This window comes from Lottia gigantea, assembly GCF_000327385.1.
Source record: "Lottia gigantea unplaced genomic scaffold LOTGIsca_66, whole genome shotgun sequence".
Lineage (NCBI taxonomy): Eukaryota > Metazoa > Mollusca > Gastropoda > Lottiidae > Lottia > Lottia gigantea.
Genome location: NW_008710245.1, coordinates 217,814 through 241,625, shown reverse-complemented (window position 1 = coordinate 241,625; position 23,812 = coordinate 217,814). Strand labels below are relative to the sequence as shown.

Genomic DNA, 23,812 nt, shown 5'->3' with positions numbered 1-23,812 from the left:
AGTTGGCATAGAGATAAGAAAAGGTTGAGCAATACACATGGCATATATTCAATACTTTACAGTGAAATTGATATCTGGTATAAGGACTGTGTTGAAACATTTCTAAGATATTCTCAGATTATTTTATGGAGAATCCCCTTGCTAGACATAGGCATCATATTAATGTCAGTAACAACATTTATAATAACATGGGTAAATTTATGACAATATTGGAATTTAATGCTTTGTTGGAATTCTGTCGTTACAATTTATGCCACGTTTCCCTTTATTGAATCTAGTCTAAATTATGAAAGATTATAATTCATCTTTTTTGTGAATGTGAGCAACTTTTGGTTCATCTGTTTTTCTTTCTTTATATAATCTTGAATTACCGAGACCTATTAACTCAGCTCTAGCTTCCATATCTTCCATTTTATCATCATTTTCTGTTTCTTGTTCCTCTTCTACAATAAAAACCATAATAACATAGAAACATATTGTATTCATCACCTAAATTGATGGAATTGTGCATAATTCTGTACTCATCAAGTAAACTTCTGTATTTATCACCTTAATCAATGACCTACTACACAACTTCTTGTATTTATCACCTAAATCAATGACATAGTACACAACTTCTGTATTTATCACCTAAATCAATGACATAGAACACAACTTCTTGTATTAATCACCTAAATAAATGACATAGAACACAACTTCTGTATTTATCACCTAAATCAATGACATAGAACACAACTTCTTGTATTAATCACCTAAATAAATGACATAGGACACAACTTCTGTATTTATCACCTAAATCAATGAAATAGAACACAACTTCTTCTATTAATCACCTATATAAATGACATAGAACACAACTTCTGTATTTATCACCTAAATCAATAACATAGTACACAACCTCTTGTATTTATCACCTAAATCAATAACATAGTACACAACTTCTGTATTTATCACCTAAATCAATGACATAGAACACAACTTCTGTATTTACCACCTAAACCAATGACTTAGAACACAACTTCTGTATTTATCACCTCAATTGATGACACACAACACATCCTTTGTTATTCATCATATTATGAAGTAATGACATAGTAGGCCTACATGAATTCTGGTTGGACTAGTGACTTAAAGGGAGGATATTTGTAAGGGAGGATATTAAATGGTAGCTAGATTAAATTGAAAACTTGTCAAAACATTATTGTAAGAATAGCCTACATACGTGAATCTATAGTTAAATTAGGAGATCTTCCACCATGTTCATTTTCAAAATCCATAATGGCTAGGAAATCATAGCTTCTACCTGGTGGTTTCCATTCACCAGCTTTTAAAAAATCTATAAAATCAATATGAAATATAATACCATTTTTTTTGGAAGGCCAAAGCCTTCTATAACTTAACAAATTCACATCAATCTTTTAAGATTTTTCAATGAATATTTGCATCAAACAGCCATATTTTTATCATATTTTTCCAATTGATAATGATTAATCCTCATCTAATTACCAATTATGATTAATCTTCAAAATAAAGATCCATTAACTATTATTATTGAACTCAATAACTTACTTGATGGTTGTAAATTTTGCTTAGAAACACCATTTAACCAATTTGTTATAGCTGTTTCTGTAAACTCTTCACCAGCGAAGTTAAAAACATCACCCTACAAGTAAAATAGAATTCTGTGTCACAGTAATGCCTTAATAAATGTAGCAATACCTGCCATTTATTGGTTCACTAACAAAACGCTTTCTAAGTCTTTTCTGATTGGTCAATAACTTTTCATTCAATCAAATTTCTGTCTTTTAATTATGAGAATTTACAGTTTTGATTTTTCTAGCAAAGTTAAAACCCACCTTCCTATTGTTAACAATAGATAATGCTGGAACTTTAACCTCATTTTGATATTCTTTTAAGATTTTCTCCCCTGTTCCTTGGTTACTGTGTCTGAAATGTGAAAAATAAATTGGAGTTTTGGAGTTTGACATCTTCTCCTGATTCGGCAAGCCATTGAGCAAATAAAGAGAAAATTTTGCAGATTCATAAAAATTTAACTTCCCTTTTAGATTTCCCACTGTCTACTGTAGCCCAGAGAGCATCAGTTTAATGTCCTATCCAAATGTCCTATCCTCATATCCTGAGGTTTTTCAATGTCAACAACTCTAGACGACAACAAACCATCTGAATTGTTGCACATATAAATCGTGGTTTGCAGGAAAATTAAGAAATCTTTAAACATATAATTTACTTACATATCCATCCAACAGAAGATAAATTGAGAAAATTGGCCAGATTTTGATAAAGTTGCTACTGTTTCTTTAGTATATATACTAACAGTTTCATCTAGAAATAATATGACTAATGGCTTCCCTTGTTGATAGAATTCAGGAAAAGTCATAGGCGTTAGTTCTGGCTGAAATAACCAACAAATTAAGACTTCATAAAAAATAGAACAGATATTTGGGTCTTGAATATATGCAAATAGTCTTCAGAAGTACAAGAATTGCAAGAAAAAAGCATAATCCCTTCAAATGTACCGCAATCTAGAAATTTCACTTTCTATCTGGACATACATGGAATTGATGGTTCAATGGTGAGTTGTAATTACTGATTAGCTGAACTAAAAAATTCCTGTTTCTGAGACTTAGGTTTGATTGGTCCAACAGATGATGAATAAATAAACCAAGTACAAACGATCCAAAGTAGGAATCCGTCCTGTTAAACCATCTGAAAACTGCATGAAAAAAAATTATTTTCAAATCAATATTCCAAAAATCCTGAAAGATCTGTGCTCAGAAATAATTATATAAACAGTTCTTACCAATGTAGGTATTTTTTTACTCTGTATAAAAGATTTGATATTATCTACAGTAAAATCTGAAGTTAAACCATCATCTTTTTTATATTGATCATTATGTCTTATTATAATAATAGCTGGTCCTTTCACTTTAACAATACTATAAGTAAATAAAATATAGAATACAAGTATAGCCAACAACATTGGGCTCATGCAGAAATTTTTTCTATAATTGCACACTCATTCTTCAAATCTATTCATTTTAAAAAAGGGACATATAAGAATATCTAAATATTTCATTATTGTTGATTATTTAGCAATACTGTATTTCTATGTCAAATGTAGGCCTATTTTTTGTTTCAGCAATAATTCTTTTTGATTTGATTTGAATTTCCATTTAATTTCCTCATTATCTATCATAAATACCTTTTAGCTACTTCACTATCTGTAAGACCAAATACCAGAGACATCTGATACTCTTTTATAACTGTTTTAAATGCTTTTAATTCTGAAATACACACAATATTATCTGATTTCAAGACATGTTTAGTGAATAAAAATCATACAATCATGTAAATTTTCTATTCACCAAACGTTAAAATCAAGACACCATCAGAAGTCTATGAATGGACCAATAGATCAACAATGGTAAAGATGATGTAGTTGAATTAAAAAAAAACTAGGCCTACTTTATCCTTGGGAATTGGCTTAAGTCTAAGTTTTCTGAAGTTTGTTTCACAAAAATATCTTATGTCAGATTTAATTACTTTGTTATTGAAAAGCAGACTAGTCAAGAGTTTTGGTAAAAAGCTATAAATCAACAGTCTGAATAAAAAGTATTAGTAAAACTACAAAAACCTTACCATCTTTATGATTTTTATCAAATACACCTAAAACACTTGTATTGGTTATCTGGTTTAGGTTTTCTGGAAATTTTCCTTGTATGAAATCCCCTACAGCTTGATTAGTACCTAGTTTCACTGGACTGTTTATTTGTAATCTAGAAAAATAAATACCAAATAAACATTGTTAGCCATTTGGATATAGAAATCTCATATTACGATACAAATTCTAATAATATGGTCTTGTACCATAATTTTCTTTTTCACATTAAAAAGGATTATCAATTCCATTCTGCACTAATTTTTCATGAGAATAACTCCTTAACAATGAGCATATCCTTAAAGCATACACTCGAAAGGCCAAATATAAAATGGCAGTAAATACTTTTAACCCATTCTCAATATTTCATATTTCATGGGCAATAACTCATCAAAACTTTGACGAAATTTAATGAAAAACAAATCTGGCAACACATATATAAGGAAATGCCTTTCTTTGGGATCCTAAAAAAGTTAGGAGTGCGAATGAACAGAAAATATGAACACGTAAAAATGTTACTTACAACTTGACTGTATTAACTACTGCTTGAACATCAAAAGCACCACGATAATCATTCACATATTTACCATTTTGATATAATCTAATAGTTGGATAGCGTGAAATATTCTGTTTACCACAAACATCAGTCCAATCATAACAACTTAAACTAGCTAACTGACTCTTCTCATCTTTTAACATTTCAGCTGATTCTCCGAATATTCTTAAAACAGCCATACTTTTAGCATCAACTACAATTTTACAAAAAAACTCATATCAAGAAATTACAAAGCATGATATAATTCATCAAGTAAAGTTTGTTTTGATATAATGAGGTATGGATCTGAGAAAAATGATGATGAAATGCAGAAATCACAAAGTCGACAATCATCTCAATATCCATAAATATTTACTGTGTTTCGAACCTTAGGTTCCCTCAAACTTATAAATTATGAAGAAAACATACTTTTCTCTCTACTGTTTATGGGCCTTCTCCATGAAGTGTGGAATGAGGATTTTTTTTATTTAGTAGAGTCTTTAAGGTTAAAAGTTTAGATATTATGGTATTTCAAAGTATATCATTATAAGTATATGATTTATATTTATAAACTTCTTTATTAGTCCCAAAAGCACTACATTCAAAGGGATTGTAAGAGGTCTTCTAAATTTTTTATCTGTATCACAGACTCATCAATTTGAACCATCCCAATTTTCAATCAACATCTGTGACTCCTGCAATATTTATGAAACCAAGGGTTTGATGACGTCACTTATAGCCAAATATATTTTGTCAAATAAGACCTTCGCATTTAGTAATATCATCAATCATGAAGTTTTAATGGAATTGCATGAGCCACAAATATCTGATTGAAATTGTAGCACATGAGGCCTCGGTTTATTGTCTCATCCGAACAACTAGACGCTTTTTCCATGTCAGCCCCTCTTACCTGCATCACAGACAGGGGGAAACTCATGTGATTTAATACTTACAATGTAAATAAAATAGAATAAGTAATATGCTGCTATCTTTAACAGTTGGTTTGAATGTTTCATCTTTTAACTTTATAACGTGGTCTAAAGACATTGGTGTTTTAGAGGTATGATATACTGAATAGGCTACTTTATCATCTTGAGTTTCAACTGAAATATAGAATCTTTCACAATGAAGAGTAAAATTGAAGCTAACGTCTGCAATTTCAGTTGAGCTTTCAACTCTTGTCTGATATTTCTGCAACAATTTCACTGGAATACATTTTTGAGAATTATATGGCATCACAAAGACCCAAAACATGGAATATTGTTCCAAAACCAAAGGACAACATAACTTACTGAAAATCATCTTGGTGACTAAGTTTGAATCCTTTAAAACAATTAGCATTAGGTGTTTTATCTACATTAGGTGACATTTTTGTTTAGTATTAAATAGGTATATCACATCAGATTCTAGTATTTTCACTTTATTAAATGTAATTAAATGTATTAGTGTGCTAATCATATACTGTTGATCAGTCACCTAACTAACCTTCATATACTGTTGATCAGTCACCTAACTAACCTTCATATACTGTTGATCAGTCACCTAACTAACCTTCATATACTGTTGATCAGTCACCTAACTAACCTTCATATGCTGTTGGTAAATCATATTTAGCTCTGACAGATTCCTCATTATTAGCTTGTACTATTTCTCTCACTTCATCATCATCAACATCGTCTTCATCATCATCACCTTGAAACTCTCCTTTCTTATTAAATAATGTTTCTGATAGAAAATTATAGATGTTTTTCTCTGACCAAGGTTGAGACATAAATACTGGTTCATTCTGTTACATGAATAAATTATAGACATTCAAAATAAACAAACAAAATATATTCACTGTTAACGTAGTGCTACATACATCAATTAGTAGAGCAATACAGAAATATTAAAACAAAACCTGAAACATGTTGTTACTCAAGAGTTTCACACTGTGCGATCATTAGATAACTACTGTATTTCAACCTGTGTCAGATGATTGTACAGCAACAGTATGTTTCAGGTTCTGTTTTAATATTTCTAAAAAAAATACAAATATATAAAAATACTTCTTTACAAAGAAACAATTTTTCAGCAAAAATTGAAATGAATTAAATGGAGCTTTACATCATACTTTTCTGCACCGGAGAGACAGGCAACACCATTAAGTGTGCAATGACGCAAATTGCCAAGACATCAGCAAAGGTCTGCTCTTTTTTATTTCAAACTTTTAACATGCATAGACTATGGCACACAGGACCTCGGTTTATTAGTCCATTGGAACTATTAGATGCTTTTTCCATGTCAGCCCCTCAGACCTGCATCACTGAGAGGGGGAGACTTGGTTGAAAAATCCAAAGGTACTATCTTGACCTATGCTGGAATTGAACCATGGATCTTCCGGTTAGTGAGCAAGAGTCTTACTCACTGAGCCACTGTGGCTCCAGCTAAACTTTAGCTAACATTTATAAACATTTTAAACAAGTCTACAATAAGTTTAGTAGTTAAGATAACTTTCAAATGATTTTCAGATCATTAATTTGGAAAAGAAAACCGTGGATTTTATTCAATATAATAATATTATGATATTAATAAATATAAATTACCTTAGTATATAACAAAACACCTATACCTGGTATTTTAACATGAGTCAATACCTCTGTCATCTCTGGTGGCATAATAGATCTGATAAGACAATTAGGTACATTAGTAATGGCTAACTAACTAAAGGTGCCCTCACACCATAGTGCTTAACAGTTGCATATTGCGTATGATTCAAGTTGCAATGAGTTGAGTTTCAGAACTTCATTACTAAGTTGCATGAGAGTTGCGTTGAAACTTATGACCACCATTCTTATTTGCAACCATACGCCATTGGTGATCGCTAAAATGTGAGGGCGACATTTTGGACTGGATAGTGTAATAACACTTTTCTCAATAATTGAGTAAAAATGCGAAAATGTACAATGCATTTGAAAGAATATAGCTAATTGAACTAAACAGAATATCTTGTGAATGGATTCCACTATACTGTAAATATATTGCACTCAACTTAATGGCAAAAAGCAAATACAGTATTACAAACTCAACCTTTTGGCAAACTGCAGAGCAATCAAACCTCTGAACATTCCAGAGCGATCCAACTTAAATCATACTTACTTATCAACCAATTGAATTCCAGCAACACCATGTAAATCATATTTATATTTCTTAATTATTTCCTTGACATCACTATTAGTTTCTTTATCATACAGAAAATAAACTACATCTAATTTTTCTTTTAAATGTTTATCACCATCACTCATTGTCTTCAATTCAATCTACAAGTGGAATAACTCATGGAAAATGTTTTGATTTTTGTTTTTGATTTTATATCATATAAACCCCAAATACAACCTGTATGTTTTTTTGGGGCTTTTGTCAAATGATGATGATTCAATTCCTGAAAATGTCTGAGAGGGATTTATGGGTAAATTACATATATAAATTCCAATGTCAACTTACAAAAGGTGGTAAGGACAAAGCACGTAAAAATTTAGCTAATGAAGGTAGATCCATCTTTCTTTCATATTTGACATCAATACATTGGTCAGTGGATTTTTCAGCTTTTTCCTTACAATGTAACACCCAAATCACAGCTAATGTAGAGTCTGTTATATCTTCAGATTCTCTGAAAAACAAAACATGAAAAGAGCTATAAAGATACCAATTGCTTTCATGATATTAAATTATACCAATAGACAAATACATCGAGAAAGCAGCAATGAGGAATTTATTTTGGAATAAATTATTTGTCCCCAATAGACAATTTTTGAGACTTAGGGAAAAATGAAGTAGGGTTCTACACAAAGATAACCTTTCAATTGAAAATGGTGAAGTGTCCAGTGAGGAAAATTTATTCTAAAACATCATTTGACCATTGTTTTTAGATTTTCAGTTCAGGGATATCAACCTCCATTCATTGTCTCTTTTAAATGACAAGACTATGTTTCCAGCGCTCAAATTTGATCTAAAGGCTAGCAGACAAGACCTTTCTTACTTCAGATTGGCAACAGCTTCTTTCTCTGTGGTAACAGCAAATGAATACTTGTCTTGATAGGCAAATGCTACTTCCATAAATATTCTATGTTCTGAAATGATATGTTCACATCTATTGTCAATACAGAACATACCATATAATGTTCTTCGGTATTAGCAATACATTACATATTACTCAAAGAACTGTTCTACAATGATTTGAGCATCCATAAATTATCTGTGGATCAAAACTTACATGATATCTTTCAATCCATATCAGGACCTCTTATATTCAAAATGGATCTGCTGTCATATTGGTATGTTTATCATATCTTTATTGATTGAGTTAAATAGTATCTTCAAATGATCCAAATGATTGTTGTATCATTTTATATCTTTCACAATTAGTTTGGTCATTTTAATTTCATGGCTATGTAATGCTTTCAGTAATTGGATTTATAATATGACAAGTCTAATGTATGAAATGTGATCAGTTTCACAGTTTGTGTATGTTAATGGATTAATCAGTTAATAATTTTAGACTGGAGAATTGTTTAGCTCTCTCAATATCACAACAAACAATATCACAGCAAACAATTTCCTAGAGAAATAGAGTAGAGAATGAATCAAATAGAAACAGGACAATTTATCTCATTTATACTAGACCAGCCAGTTGTTTTAACACCTTCCACCAGATTTCACTTCTGCAAATTTTATGTCAGATGTTCTTTATCAATGAATGGCCAGAAGTGATATTTGTCACTTGATTTGTCAGGTATAAAATGAATTCTGATTACGGAACTAACACATATTTCAAAATGTCATATTTCTGTTAGTATCCTGTTACAAGTTGTTTGCGTGTATTACTATAAATATGTTGGCTCACTATATTAGCAAGACTTAGACATGATAGTAACAAGTTACCATATTTTTAGAATGTATCACCCTTGTCCAACACGCAGTGATATTATCTTAATTGAACTAGAACTGTGAACAGCTCCGAGAATGGTATGAACCCTTATCTGATAACTTTTTTCAACCATGGTGCTTTTAGGCCTGCCATTTAATTAGTCAACAAGTGCAAAGAAAAATTTAGAAAAACTGGACTTAAAGTCAATGGCATTTGCATGTTCTCTTGTTGGTGTCTGGATAATCTAATATTTCTAACAGTGATATCTTATTTTAGAATAATATGTATTTAACTTGTTATTCCACTTTAACATAAATTTCCTTTCAGAACAGTAGTTTCTATTTGACAGGAATACCAATGCTTGGTTCAATAAAAATTTTCTATTTTTAAAAATAAAACTGTCCGAACTAGTCATTTTGACTTTTTGGTTCCATTCGAAAGCTCGTAAGAGCGCAGATCTTGTGATCAGAACCCTTATTCCTGGCTTGATCGTAAATGACCCAAAATCACCAATTAAATAACACGTATATAAACAGTCAGATTTAAAGCCTTGTAAAATATTATATACAAGGCTTCAATAATCTTTTTTTCTTCGGATGAAAACAGAAAAATACTGCAGTATAATAAGAATTATTGGGTGTTAAGTAAGAGTTTATATTGCCAAAGAGTGAAAACCACAAATAGTGAAGAAGATAATATTAAATAGCATTTTAACCAAATAGGTGTACTATTGTACTTACAGTTATTTCAAGCGGTTACCCACAATATTAAATTAATTAAACATTTTATAACAGTGTAAAATAGTTTATTTCGCTATAAAAATGCTAATTGGTCTCCATTTTGTAATAATGCACAGTTGGTGATTTAAAAAATTAAAAGTTATCATATTTCAATTTAGAGCTTTCTGATAGGTAAAGATGACATCTTTCTTGCCTCTACTTCTATCTATCAATTCATCTCGGTCCTTTAAATTTTGAATGATGGGAACTTCTTGTAGCAGAACTAACCTAAATTTAACAAAATAAATAATATTACAGACATTTTGATCCATGGAAACATTTCATGACATTAAAATAGAATCACTGTCTAGTTCCATGGAAAACAAATTCAATTCCAACCTTAAAAATACTAAGATAAACAATTAGTATCAAATTCAATATATATACTTTCCAGTCAACCTATCAATTTAAAAACAAACACAGCAGTTAGTAAACACCAGTAAAACATTCAATAAATTCATAGACATAAAAAACAATGGTATACCTCAAAAAAATTATAATATTATTCAAAAAAATATACCAGATGAAGTGATGAATCAATTTGAATTATTCATTTCAATTCTTGAATAAATCAGAATAACATACATGAATACTCTGAATCATTCAAATAATTGAATTAAGAATAGAACAATTCATTCATGAATTATTTATTCATAAAAATGATCATTATGAATAAATCAAAATCTTCAAGGATAAGAAATCAAATTACTGTATTACATCAGAATTTGATTTACAAATCAAAGTATATATCTATTTAAAGGCCTCCATGCATTTATGACAAATATGACAAATTTCACTAATACTTCTAAAGATTTCAATCAATACAACAAATAGCAATGAAAGGAAAAGCTATGATTAGAGGAAACGTTTCCTTTAACATTATATTAATGATACAATTACCGGTACAGTCTTATACATACCAATATACACTGAAATAGGTGATAAAATGAGTTGATTAAATATTATATTCTGACAGTATTGTAGGTTGAATTATTATTTATACAATGACAATCTTTGTTTGTATAAAAGAATGATGATAAAATGAAATGGTATAAAAATGAATTATGGAAAATAACCACTATAAATAATATGGCAGATGACAAACTTTTAAATGTCACAATGGCATCAAATGCCATACATTTCATAAAAAAAAACAATTAAGTAAAATTATCTGGAAAAAATTACTTCTTCGTAAAGCATTAAAACAATATGGAACATTTTGAAATATGAACTAACTAAAATATATGACATCAAATGTTGAAGTTGCTCAAGATTGAGAAATATTTTTTGTTCTTATTGGATGCAGATTTGTACAAAATTTTGGTTTTTTTGTACATCGTGAAGACTATTGATGACCTTTTAAAATAATAATATTTATATTACCAATACAAGATCTATTTGGGACAGCCACTTAAATTTGGCATAGATACAATACGTTTTTGGCTTTTATGAACTTAAATCCTAGACTAGTCATTTCAAAATTCCATACTGTCAAGATAAGAGTATGAAGTTAAATAATTCATTGATAGAAGTGATTTGTAAATATTTGTTATTTTATTGTCAATATTTGTTTTTGTCTTCAACCAGATTTACATACTAATATTTCTCCAAGTAAAAAATTGTTATTATTTACTATATATTAAATTTGTTTACAAATACAGATCATATTAATATATATATACTTGTTATCAACACTTAATACTATGTGGGGGTTAGGACAATTTTTAAAAATTTATATATGACTCAAAAGAGGTTTTCTTGTCTATTAAAGCATTTTTCCATCCAGAATATGTGGTTCCTGTAATTCTAGAAAAGCTTGAACAGATTATGACAATCATAGCACAAAAACCATCATGCTTTTATATTGCCTGCTATAGCAGAATCAGTATTCCAGTCTAGCTTTTCTGGATTTACAGGATCAATAGGCGTCAGATCGGAATCCAAGAAAATAGATTTTCAACAAAAAGCACTAGAAGCTCATCAGGTTTTACCAGAATCAGTATTGTTGTGAAAACTATATTGTAATTCAATTGAACTGAATTCTAAAATTCTCTATAGAGATCAAGAAACTTCATTACTGGTTTTGAGGAATATCAGGAAGCCAAGACGACAAGTTGAAGATTAATCAAGATTTGACAGGAGACACTTGTCATCATTATCAGAGTCAATTCCAGTAGGAAATCAATTTGATAGAGAATTATTTGACTTAATGACTTGTTGATTAGCATTGCTAATAGAACTCTTACAAACTACACTCTTATATCTAACATTTAAATCTTACATCTGTAGGACTTAATATTGATATTTAGATTGCTGTGCATAATGAAAATTCTTCTGAAATTACAATATTTTTTGTCTATCTGCATCTTGGAATGTAACATTTCAAGCACCTGATAGTACTTCTCTTTGGAGGAGTCCACCACTATACAATTATTTTGGATGCAATTTTGATTAATGGAATTGTCTTGCTTGTATAGATTTTTATCAATGAGTTCTATAATAAAGATATTCTTCAAATTGTATTAATCTAAAAAAATACTTACTGCAAAACATTGGACATGATAGAATTTACATCAAACATGGTTTCTAAATCTAGAATTAATAAGTCTTCACCACTTCTACAATAAAAATATAAAATATTTTATAGATATGACTTTTAATTCAAATTTATAGATATCATCTTAATTCAAATTTATAGATATCATCTTAATTCAAATTTATAGATATCATTTTAATTCAAATCTATAGATATCATCTTAATTCAAATTTATAGATATCATTTTTAATTCAAATTTATAGATATCATTTTTAATTCAAATTTATAGATATCATTTTTAATTCAAATTTATAGATATCATCTTTATTCAAATTTATAGATATCATCTTAAATCAAATTTATAGATATCATCTTAATTCAAATTTATAGATATCATTTTTAATTCAAATTTATAGATATCATTTTTAATTCAAATTTATAGATCTCATTATTAATTCAAATTTATAGATATCATCTTAATTCAAATTTATAGATATCATCTTAAATCAAATTTATAGATATCATCTTAATTCAAATTTATAGATATCATCTTAAATCAAATTTATAGATATCATCTTAATTCAAATTGATATCATTTTAATTCAAATCTATAGATATCATTTTTAATTCAAATCTATAGATATCATTTTAATTCAAATTTATAGATATCATTTTAAATCAAATTTAGAGACATCATTTTTAAATCAAATTTATAGATATCATCTTAATTCAAATTTATAGATATCATCTTAAATCAAATTTATAGATATCATCTTAATTCAAATTTATAGATATCATTTTAATTCAAATTTATAGATATCATCTTAATTCAAATTTATAGATATCATCTTAATTCAAATCTATAGATATCATCTTAATTCAAATTTATAGATATCATTTTAATTCAAATTTATAGATATCATCTTAATTCAAATTTATAGATATCATCTTAATTCAAATTCATAGATATCATCTTAATCCAAATTTATAGATATCATCTTAATTCAAATTTATAGATATCATCTTAAATCAAATTTATAGATATCATCTTAATTCAAATTTATAGATATCATTTTAATTCAAATTTATAGATATCATTTTAATTCAAATTTATAGATATCATCTTAATCCAAATTTATAGATATCATTTTAATTCAAATTTAGGGACATCATTATTAATTCAAATTTATAGATATTATTTTTAATTCAAATTTATAGATATCAATATCAATACAAATTTATAGATATCATTTTTAATTCAAATTTATAGATATCACTATTAATTCAAATTTATAGATATTATTTTTAATTCAAATTTATAGATATCACTATTAATTCAAATTTATAGATATCATTTTTAATTCAAATCTATAGATATCACTTTATTCAAATTCAAATCTCCAAAATTTCATTTTTTTAAAATTCAAATTAATAAACAGCAATTTAATTTTTGTAAATAATCAAAATTCATAGCCTTAATATTTGTTTTTTACAATCTAAATTTATAGATATCACTGTTTTTTTAATTCAAAATTATAGATATCACTTTTTTTAAGTTCAAATTTATAGATATCACATTTTTTTTAATTCAAAATTATAGATATCACTTTTTTTAAGTTCAAATTTATAGATATCACATTTTTTAAATTTAAATTTAAAGACATCATTGATAAATATTTCAGAAAATACCACTTTTGAGAATTGACCAAAGTAAAATTGTCATAAATTGTGTTTAGATTAGATATGAAATGAAGTAATCAAATTCTCTAAGCCAGAAAATGACTATTATTATCTATTTAGCTTGAAGACAAAATGTTAATTTCAATATCAGACACCACTAGAAATTATATAATTAACTCATAATAGTCCACTTTACACAATTTGATGCTTTCCAGAATTCATCAGATTATCTATCAAGAATCTGCCTTAAAATACTAATAGAAAATCTGTTACAATGGACTTATTTTGCTGATGCATTCTTAACTACAAATGTAACCAGCTTTTTTTTCTAAATCAAATTTCCTGTTGAATAATTCTTTATATCCATTTTGTAACCAAGAAGCTATAATGTGTTCTTTTTAAATCAAAGATGAATCATTTGCTTTGTCTTGTTTCTTGAAAACTTAATATAATAAATTTAGGATGCTGTTCTTATTAGAACCTTGAGAAAATAGTAGAAGACATGTTAAAACCTTTTGAAACCAAATGACACAAAAGTCTCATCAAAAACTCCTCCATCTTAATAGAATGGTTTTATATCCTTGACAGATAATCTCCCTTTCAGAAAGGAAGCCATTTAGAAGATCTTTTCTTGGAAACATTGTCCAAATGTCAGGTTAGATGTCCTTAAAGCTTGTGATCCCGAGGAGATATTTGCCAGACATAAACAGCTGGTCTTCTTAAATGTCTTTCTGTGATAGTCTTTCACTTCAAAACTCATTTTCGAAATTATCATTATCATTAATATTCTGTTACAATGTTATTTTTTTGGGTGTTCTATTCTAGAAACCATGATATGCATCTGTCGTATAAGATTATAATTTCAACAACAATTTTCCTGCCAATGTAGCTAGTAGGGTGACATGGGGGAGTATGACCTTGCCGTGCAGATCAGATGACATTTTTATCTGTCCTTGTTAATCACATAATCCCCACCAACATCTAGCCATGTTTGTAGCTAATTTGAAGGCCAACTGAAATTCTGACAAATAAAAGGTTCTAATCTAATATTTGGAGTTTGTGTCGTAATTATTTCCATAGTATTCAAAAAAATATTTATATCTGGTTTCCAGACATTAAGACTCTTGGGATTGTCTCACTTGTTTTAACCATTTCTTATTTACTTGTTTACATAACAGTTGGGGCTTCGAGGTATGTCAACCTCTTATTGGAGAGAGACACAATGGGGGTGTTGACAGAAGAAATGAAAAAAGATGTAAAGTTGAGTCATGAACATTTCTCACTCTTTTCTTTAAAATAACTTAAGGCTTTGGGGCATGTCGTCCTCTAATTATCATCAGGGCGACACACTTAGGGCATGCCATTTCATACGGTATTCAAAATAAGTTAAGTGGTTGCTTTTGAAGTCATTATTAATAGATAGATAATTACTTCTCTAATATAGCATGATAATTTTATTTATATAAATCAAAGCTATTAATGTCATTCAATCATTGCCATTTGTATTTTCTCCCAAATCGAGTTCTTAGGGGGTCCGTATTCCCCCATGTTACCCTAAGCAAATAATGTCAGAAAATGGAAGCATTTTAACTACATGAGTTGTAACCTTATCATGACATTTCCTTCAAATATAAGTTTTCAATTGAAAATAAATCTGAATACAAAAAGTAGGAGAGCAGGTGCATATTGCTACTAACATCTTTAAATTAAACGGAAATGAAAACTTGATTTCAAAATCAATGACCTTTCTTCATGTGTAAAGCAAATGTCTAACTGTTGTGCATCAAGTAGAAATTATGAAAAGAACTAATATAGAGGTTGAACAGTAAATTAAGTTTAAAAATGAAAAAGAAATCAATTGAAATTAGAGAAATGACTGGCATGCTACCATTGAATTATAAAGGATAGTCTGTCACTTAGTTTGCATTGCTCAGTATACATACTAGGAGAATTCCCTTTGATTTCAACTCAACTTCCAATTTAAAATAGAAATCAAACCAAATGGTAATAAAATGGACCTAGTGGAGAAAATTGTTTCGAGAACTTTGATCGTTATTATTGATGGAAAGTAGCCAGAGGAAATACATTATTGATGGAAAGTAGCCAGAGGAAATACATTATGTAACGCTTGAATATTCAGCAACCAACTTTCAAGGCCATTCCATTTAAATTCCAGAATCTTAGCTTATCCTAAATGCACACAAATCAATTCAATAATGGAGAAAAAGAAAAAACTCATGGTTTAGTACAAAGGTCCCCTATTAGAAGCTGTGTATAGATAGAGGTAATGTATCACTAAACTTACTTGTAAGTGAATATATTATGCTGAATTTGAGCTTCTTTACATTTCTCAGGTGATTGTTTATTGGTTTCTGTACAGTCAACCTGAAAATATACACACATAAATATGTATGAATAAAAATCAACAGAACATTCAAAATAGGAATATAATAATTTGTCATTGAAAAATACCAAACTATCCGATAAATCCAGCTATGCTTTAAGTTTATAATATTGCAAGTTATAGGAAATTGGAAATCTACTTAATGAAACTTACAATTCCTGCCTGAACACCATATACTGCTAAATATTCTGCTGATTTGTCATATTCTTTGAAGAAATGCCTAATTCTGGCCAGTTCTGAAAAACAAACAATGAAAAATATCTTAAAAGTTTTGTTCTTGGAGCCCCTACATAACATAAACATGAAGATTCGATCTTGCTTCAACAAATTTATTTTGTTCAGCAAAATAGGAAACATAGTAGGTAAATATCACCTTACGCTTAATGGAAGTAAGTATGTTTCGGACTACAAGTGAATGTGATATAAACAGTAAGTTTCACCTACTTATACCACACAATACTACAATTTTATTCTCATTAATTCAAATTTACTCAACAAAAACATGAACAAATCTCATTTATTTTACAATTCAATCAACTTTTTCACATGAGATTTGTAACCAATTTCTTTTCATCAATGTCACCAGTATCACATTATGGCTCTTATAGTAACTCCTACAGTAGTAACTCTAAATTGAAAGTCTGTTGACCTCACTATATTTATACAATTGAGCACTAAGATGCCATGAAACAAGATCTTATACATTGGCATCTAAAAAAGAAATCATGTTAGGAACTACTTTGATTTATCACCTAGTGAGAGGAACTACTCTGATTTATCACCTAGTGAGAGGATCTACTCTGATTTATCACCTAGTGAGAGGAACTACTCTGATTTGTCACCTAGTGTTAGGAACTACTCTGATTTATCACCAAGTGTTAGGAACTACTCTGATTTATCACCTAGTGTTAGGAACTACTCTTATTTGTCACTTAGTGCAAGGAACTACTCTTGATTTATCACCTAGTGCAAGAAACTACTCTTGATCTATCACCCAGTGCGATGAACTACTCTGATTTATCATCTAGTGTGGGGAACTACTCTGATCTATCACCTAGTGAGAGGATCTACTCTGATTTTGTCACCAAGTGTGAGGAACTACTCTGATTGATCACTTAGTGTAAGGAACTACTCTGATTTATCATCTAGTGCGAGGAACTACTCTGATTTATAACCTAGTTTAAGGAACTACTCTGATTTATTACCTAGTGTAAGAAACTACTCTGATTTATTACCTAGTGAGAGGAACTATTCAGATTTGTAACCTTAGTGAGAGGAACTACTCTGATTTATAACCTAGTGTAGGAAACTACTCTGATTTATTACCTAGTGTAAGGAACTACTCTGATTTATCAGCTAGTGAGAGGAACTACTTTGATTGATCACCTAGAGCGAGGAACTACTCTAATTTATAGCCTAGTGTAAGTAACTACTCAGATTTATAACCTAGTGTAAGTAACTACTCTGATTTATCATCTAGTGTGAGGAACTACTCTGATCTATCACCTAGTGAGAGGAACTACTCTTGATTTATCACCTAGTGTGAGGAACTACTCTGATCTATCACCTAGTGCAAGGAACTACTCTGATTGATCATCTAGTGCGAGGAACTTCTCTGATTTATCATCTAGTGAGAGGAACTACTCTTGATTTATCACCTAGTGTGAGGAACTACTCTGATCTATCACCTAGTGCAAGGAACTACTCTGATTGATCACCTAGTGCAAGGAACTTCTCTGATTTATCATCTTGTGAGAGGATCTACTCTGATTTGTAACCTAGATAGAAGACCTTCTATGATTCATAACCCAGATTCAGTTTTTAATACATTATAAAATTATCTCTTGAAAAACTAAAATAAACATCAAGGTTATAAAGTCATCAGAACGTAAGAGATTTTTGCAGTAGATTAGGTTGACTAGTGGTATCATATAATCATTATAATCATGGTAATAACATGACAGTGGCATTAGATTTATTTCTTCTACGTATTAACTTTTTTTACTTCATGAAAAACACATTAAATTAACCTACATTGTCATTACAAGGTCGATTGGAAGCAGAAAAAAACTTTGAACAGGATTTTTTTTCTTGTTACTGTTTTTCTTTAACGAATTTTGAATGCAAATTCACAATTATTCAAAACTAAATTGAAAAGAAATGAAGCCTAAATAATTGAAAAGAAATGAAACAGAAATTCAATGTATTTTCTTTTCTAAGATTTGAATAATGAAACTAGATAAGGCTGTGTGCAATGATGCAAATTTAACTATGGAAGTGACATAGTTTACTCCCTTGATTTTGAATTGTTGAATAATCTTAATCCTGTAATCGACGGTAGTATTTTATGAAGTATGAAAATATCTTTGTTCCACTACTTTACTTGTTAAAATAATGGTCATGTTCGCACGTTGAAATATCATGGTCCAAAAGCAATATTAAAACTGAATGTAACTGTGAATATTTGTAAATCAAACTGTTCATGGATTCAATCTAGCAGCATTGCAGTTTGCCAGTCAAAATGAACCTTTTTGCAATCCAATTTTTTCTAATATTAGCCAAATGAAAATTCATCACTTTGATCTGCAAATCAAATCAAACTGAATATTTTTCGTGAAAATCGTCTGTCAAGTCTAGAAATAAACGACAACTCTTGGCAGTCTCTATAGTCTAATACCTTATGGAACTAACATCATAGGCTAGATTGATCTGAAATCGACAACTGGAACATAGCGAATCAAAACTTGCAGTAAATGATTGTATTAAGAGAGAGAGATTTTGACTTCTTATTTTGAAGCTGGCACATCTCCTATGACAATTCTTAGAATGTTCTTTTCCTATGCAAAAAATAACTAAAGATCAGTGTCACCAGTAAAATATATCCTTGCTGGCAGCTAGTAGCCTAATGTCATACAAATTAACTTGGAGATGACAGTTAAGTTAGGTTTTTGTCTTCATGGGATTAACTTAAATTGAATTATGAACAACATGCTAATACTGAATGAACTGTGCACTGCACTAAAATTATATTGTCATTCTTCCAATCATTGAGTAAACAATTGGTTGCCCACACAATTACCATGATTTTACTGACATTCGCTAAAACACAAAGCATTAATGAAATGAAATCCAAAGTTCTAACTTTTGCAACTTTTTGGAATATTTATGGCAACAGCTTGTCATGTGTTATGAGAGCAATTTTGCCATATCATTTAGTTTTATACAATTTTTGCCGAATTGTTATAACAGCTGGCCGAAGTTTTTGAAATATTCTGAATGTCCCAACAGTTTTCCCCTACTAGTCTATTTGACCTGCAAACTATCTCAATCAATCAGAGCCACCTGCTGCCAATCAGTAAAACTGGTACCGGTACATAAAAATGGAGATTAACAGAAATTGAAGCATTAACTAAATAGAATCAATTTAACTAATTAAATATTTGTCACCTTATAAGAAATTTTTTTTTTTTGTCACAATCACAGTCATAGGAAAAAATTTCAACCAAACAAGAACTTTTTCTCTCTGAAGGACTGTTAGTTAAGTTAAATCTATAAAGCATATCATGATACAATCTGTAAAAACTGGCACTATAGCTGTGATATTGGGTCATTTCACATGTCAGATAGAACATGCTTTTACTTAGATCACTGATAATAAACTACTAATCCGACCAACTTTCACATAAAAACTATTTAAAACTAGAATTGAATTTGATGAAAATAGTGGGATTTCCGACTTCAATCAAGATTGTTGAACAGATTTCAAGTCAGCTCCAAGCACTTGAGAAAGAATTAGATTATGTGAAACAAACATTCTATGGAAGAATGGATGGTGTTCAAGTGACAATATAATTAAATCTCATAGTTCTATAGTGTGACATACAACAAGATTTATTATTAGTGGTATCAGAATTCAATGACACAAGGACCACTCCATCTTAGTTATTCCTTCCCTAAACTATTACCCGCAATACAAATGTATTTAAGAGTCAAATATTGGAATGTGAAACAAGATTGGAATGACTGAAATTGAAAATATATTTATTTGCATGAATAGGTTAATCAATCAAATTTTTGCTGTTTTTTGATGGAATACAATTTATTTTATTATTGTATCATAATTGAATAGCTTATTTTCTTGTCAACAGCTATCACATTTGGTACCAATACCATTATACTCTTTAAATAACACATTAAAGGGATAGATTTGCCATTTTAAGGAATTTATTTGGGTCTGGAATATATGTAAATAGTCTTTGGAAGCACTAGAAAAATACGAGAATTGCATAATTCTTGCCAAAATGCTCAAACTAGGAATTTCACTTTCTATTTCTATAGATGTCTTTTTCTATAAATGGCAGTGTCTTTTTAACTTTCAAAGCAACTTTGTCATAATTTAGTATTTTTTCAAAAATTCTTTCTTTGATATTTAATTGATAAGTGTTTCATAAGTGTTTCATGTTGCTTTTTCAACAAAAAGCAATGCAGTTTTTAAATTCCCAGACTGTCATTCATTTACAAGTTTCATGAGGAAGCTAGTCAACCTGTATCCTTGATCAAACAATATGTGTAATATTTTTCAGCCTGTAATGTAAAGTTATATTTTCATGGAATTTATGTTCGTATTCCTCATCAAAGATCATCATCCTGTAAACCTTATGGTGGTGATGTCCAGTGCCAGTTTTCTGTCTTGAGTTTTCCAGGACAGTCATAATATAGCACTTTTTTTTCTGTATTACCACTTTATAAAACATTGTATTAAGAGTTAAAATTTAAGATGGCAGTATTACAGTGATAATGCCCTACTAACAGGCCTACTGTGATACACCATAATGGACTATTTGTGAGACTTGAATTACTTATGAAGTATGAGGTCCTGTATTTTGACAATATCAACAGGGTAGGTGTTGTGTCAAAAAAAGTATGTCAATATCTTTAGGGCCTTCAACTTGAACTCACTTGTTTACTTTCTAATTTAATCTCCCAGTTAATACAAGATGTTCAGACTCTCAACTTTTAACGGCAAATTTCACTAATATCTTTTCATTGTACAGTATAGTTTTCTTCATTTATTCATAGGATAGAAAGAAAAAAGTAGGCTAGCCTCACCTATAAAACTTACCTCTTTTATAATAATAAACAACAGCAATATTTCGTGAGCTCTTCAGATTTTCTAATTCATTTTCAGTGTTGATAACTGTCACTTTGTTAAAGTCATGAGGAATGATACAATAGACATTAGAAAATATAACAGACGATATTACAAATAATAACATTGTCTTACAACTCTTTGGTTCCATCTTAGAGATGATAATGAATAGAGGAAACAAGAAATACTTGTTTCCGACACGACCGTCCCTGTCAAGCTCACGGGAGCGAATAACATGTGGAAATAATTTTGTTGGTTTTTATTTACGAGAAGGTTTCTCGACCTTTTTGTATCCGGGTTGTATGCTAATGAGCTGGTAAATACTCTACTGGTTAGGATATATAATCGGGTCTTTCTTCGTTCGTTATAAAATCGATAGCAAGTTGACGATGTAATTTATATCTTGTGTGATAAAATGGTGTAAACTTATCACGAATAGAAAATTCACTATTTGGTTTAATTAGATTTTTACACAGTTCAATAGATTTCTAAAAATTCGTCTGCTAACATGTTAGGTAGCAGCTGTCTACAGTAAAACCTATATAATAGAACCACCCTTCTACAGTGGACGACTAACCAGTATATTATATAACTTGCTTTTGATATATGAAATAATTTGTGTTCGAAATTTGCCAACTGTCCATTCAAACAGACATCAGTGCCTTAATGACCCAAGTGCTCATTGTTCCAAATCTACAAGGTCAAGATTGTAAGGTCTACCATAAAGGTAACTTAATATTATCTGGATGCAGATGATTACTTGTCATCTAACAAAAACCCAACATATTGACCAGACTTCTCAACGTTTGTATTATTATTGAAGGTAGTTACTATTGGCTGTATATTTATCAGCAATAGGAATCATTGAAGTATGTCTTAATATTTATAAATTGTATATAATGTGTTAAAAAATCAATCTGTTTGGTAAGATTTACTGTGTCATATTCTTGTGCTTCATTCCAGGTGAAATGGAGAATAAAAAGGCAATCTTTTGGGGCTTATTTCTGTTGAAACATTATGCAATATTGAGTTGTGAAGAAAACATTAGCAAATGCAACATGGAAAAGAAGAAAGCCAGGAATAAACTGTCACCATTTTAGTATCCTGATGAAGAAAGGAAAAACAGTGTAGTTGAGATATTTTAATATGTTCAGATATTAGACAAATATACAATAGATATAATATACAAAAATAGAGAATAGATTACAATCTGTTGTCACATGTGTAGATCTAGAATCCAAAACACAATGTGAAACTCACTTCAGTGAACCAAAAGCAGGAAAAAGCCATGTTCAGCCAAACAGTTATGATGTATATGACACAATTTTTTTACAAACATTTAAACTACACACATGACAACACAATAAATCTAGAAAAGCCTTAAAATCATGATTCAAGCTATGACAATCTAAACAGAATGAGATATTAGCTATAATTTTTTTCTGCGAGAGATTCAGAAAAAAATCAATAAATCATAACAGTTTTGAAAAAACATAATTTTATAAATTTGAAACAGCTACATAAAATGCATTTGATTGGCAAAGATGTTGAAAATTATTTCATCATATGATTCACAACACTCTTGTTAGCAATTTTATTATTTGCAAAAAATATCGTTATATAAGAAAACCTAATAAACAAAGCATAAACAAAGCTAGGGTAAAAATTGGAATTTGCAAAAAATCATGTTGATTCTTGCAAAGCCATCATTGCATTGAGCTCTTATAAATCATACTTGCAATAAATATAAACTTGAAGAGTATTTTAAGGTTTATGTATTGAGAGCTTTGAATCAACTATAATGATGGTGTACTACACAAACTATTGAATCAAAATCTTATTAAAGATGGACGTTCCAAGCAAAAGAAAAAATACCAAATCATTTGAACTGCATACCAAGTCTAATTCTTAATATTTACTGGACTCTAACCTTTACACTTAAATAACAAATTTTATGAAAGCAACAAACCCTGCACATTTAAATTTGAGGAAAGATGTATTTCTTACATTTTGATGCTAGAAAAAGGGATTTGAAAACTGAAACTTGGATTCCGACTTGGCATTTCATTTCATTTGACATTACATGTAAACAAAATAACATTGGAAAATGACTCAATTTTCAAATTTAAAATATACTAAGCACA

General features: G+C 29.5%; 1 protein-coding gene across 1 annotated transcript; it reads right to left on the bottom strand.

Annotated features, from left to right (window-relative positions):
• Positions 1 to 294: 294 nt before the first annotated feature.
• On the bottom strand, positions 295 to 21,871 carry LOTGIDRAFT_235523 (hypothetical protein; the record flags this gene model as incomplete). Its single annotated transcript, XM_009064861.1, has 20 exons — positions 21,642 to 21,871; positions 16,673 to 16,755; positions 16,421 to 16,500; positions 12,443 to 12,517; positions 10,019 to 10,127; positions 8,233 to 8,324; positions 7,698 to 7,863; positions 7,353 to 7,513; positions 6,800 to 6,878; positions 5,799 to 6,000; positions 5,168 to 5,317; positions 4,203 to 4,428; positions 3,661 to 3,797; positions 3,224 to 3,305; positions 2,822 to 2,957; positions 2,253 to 2,413; positions 1,857 to 1,947; positions 1,570 to 1,663; positions 1,223 to 1,336; positions 295 to 443 (listed from the first exon to the last, which is right to left on the bottom strand). The coding sequence occupies exons 1-20, from the start codon at positions 21,817 to 21,819 to the stop codon at positions 295 to 297; spliced, it is 2,565 nt and encodes an 854-aa protein (XP_009063109.1). The 5' UTR covers positions 21,820 to 21,871.
• Between the last annotated feature and the right edge of the window lie 1,941 nt (positions 21,872 to 23,812).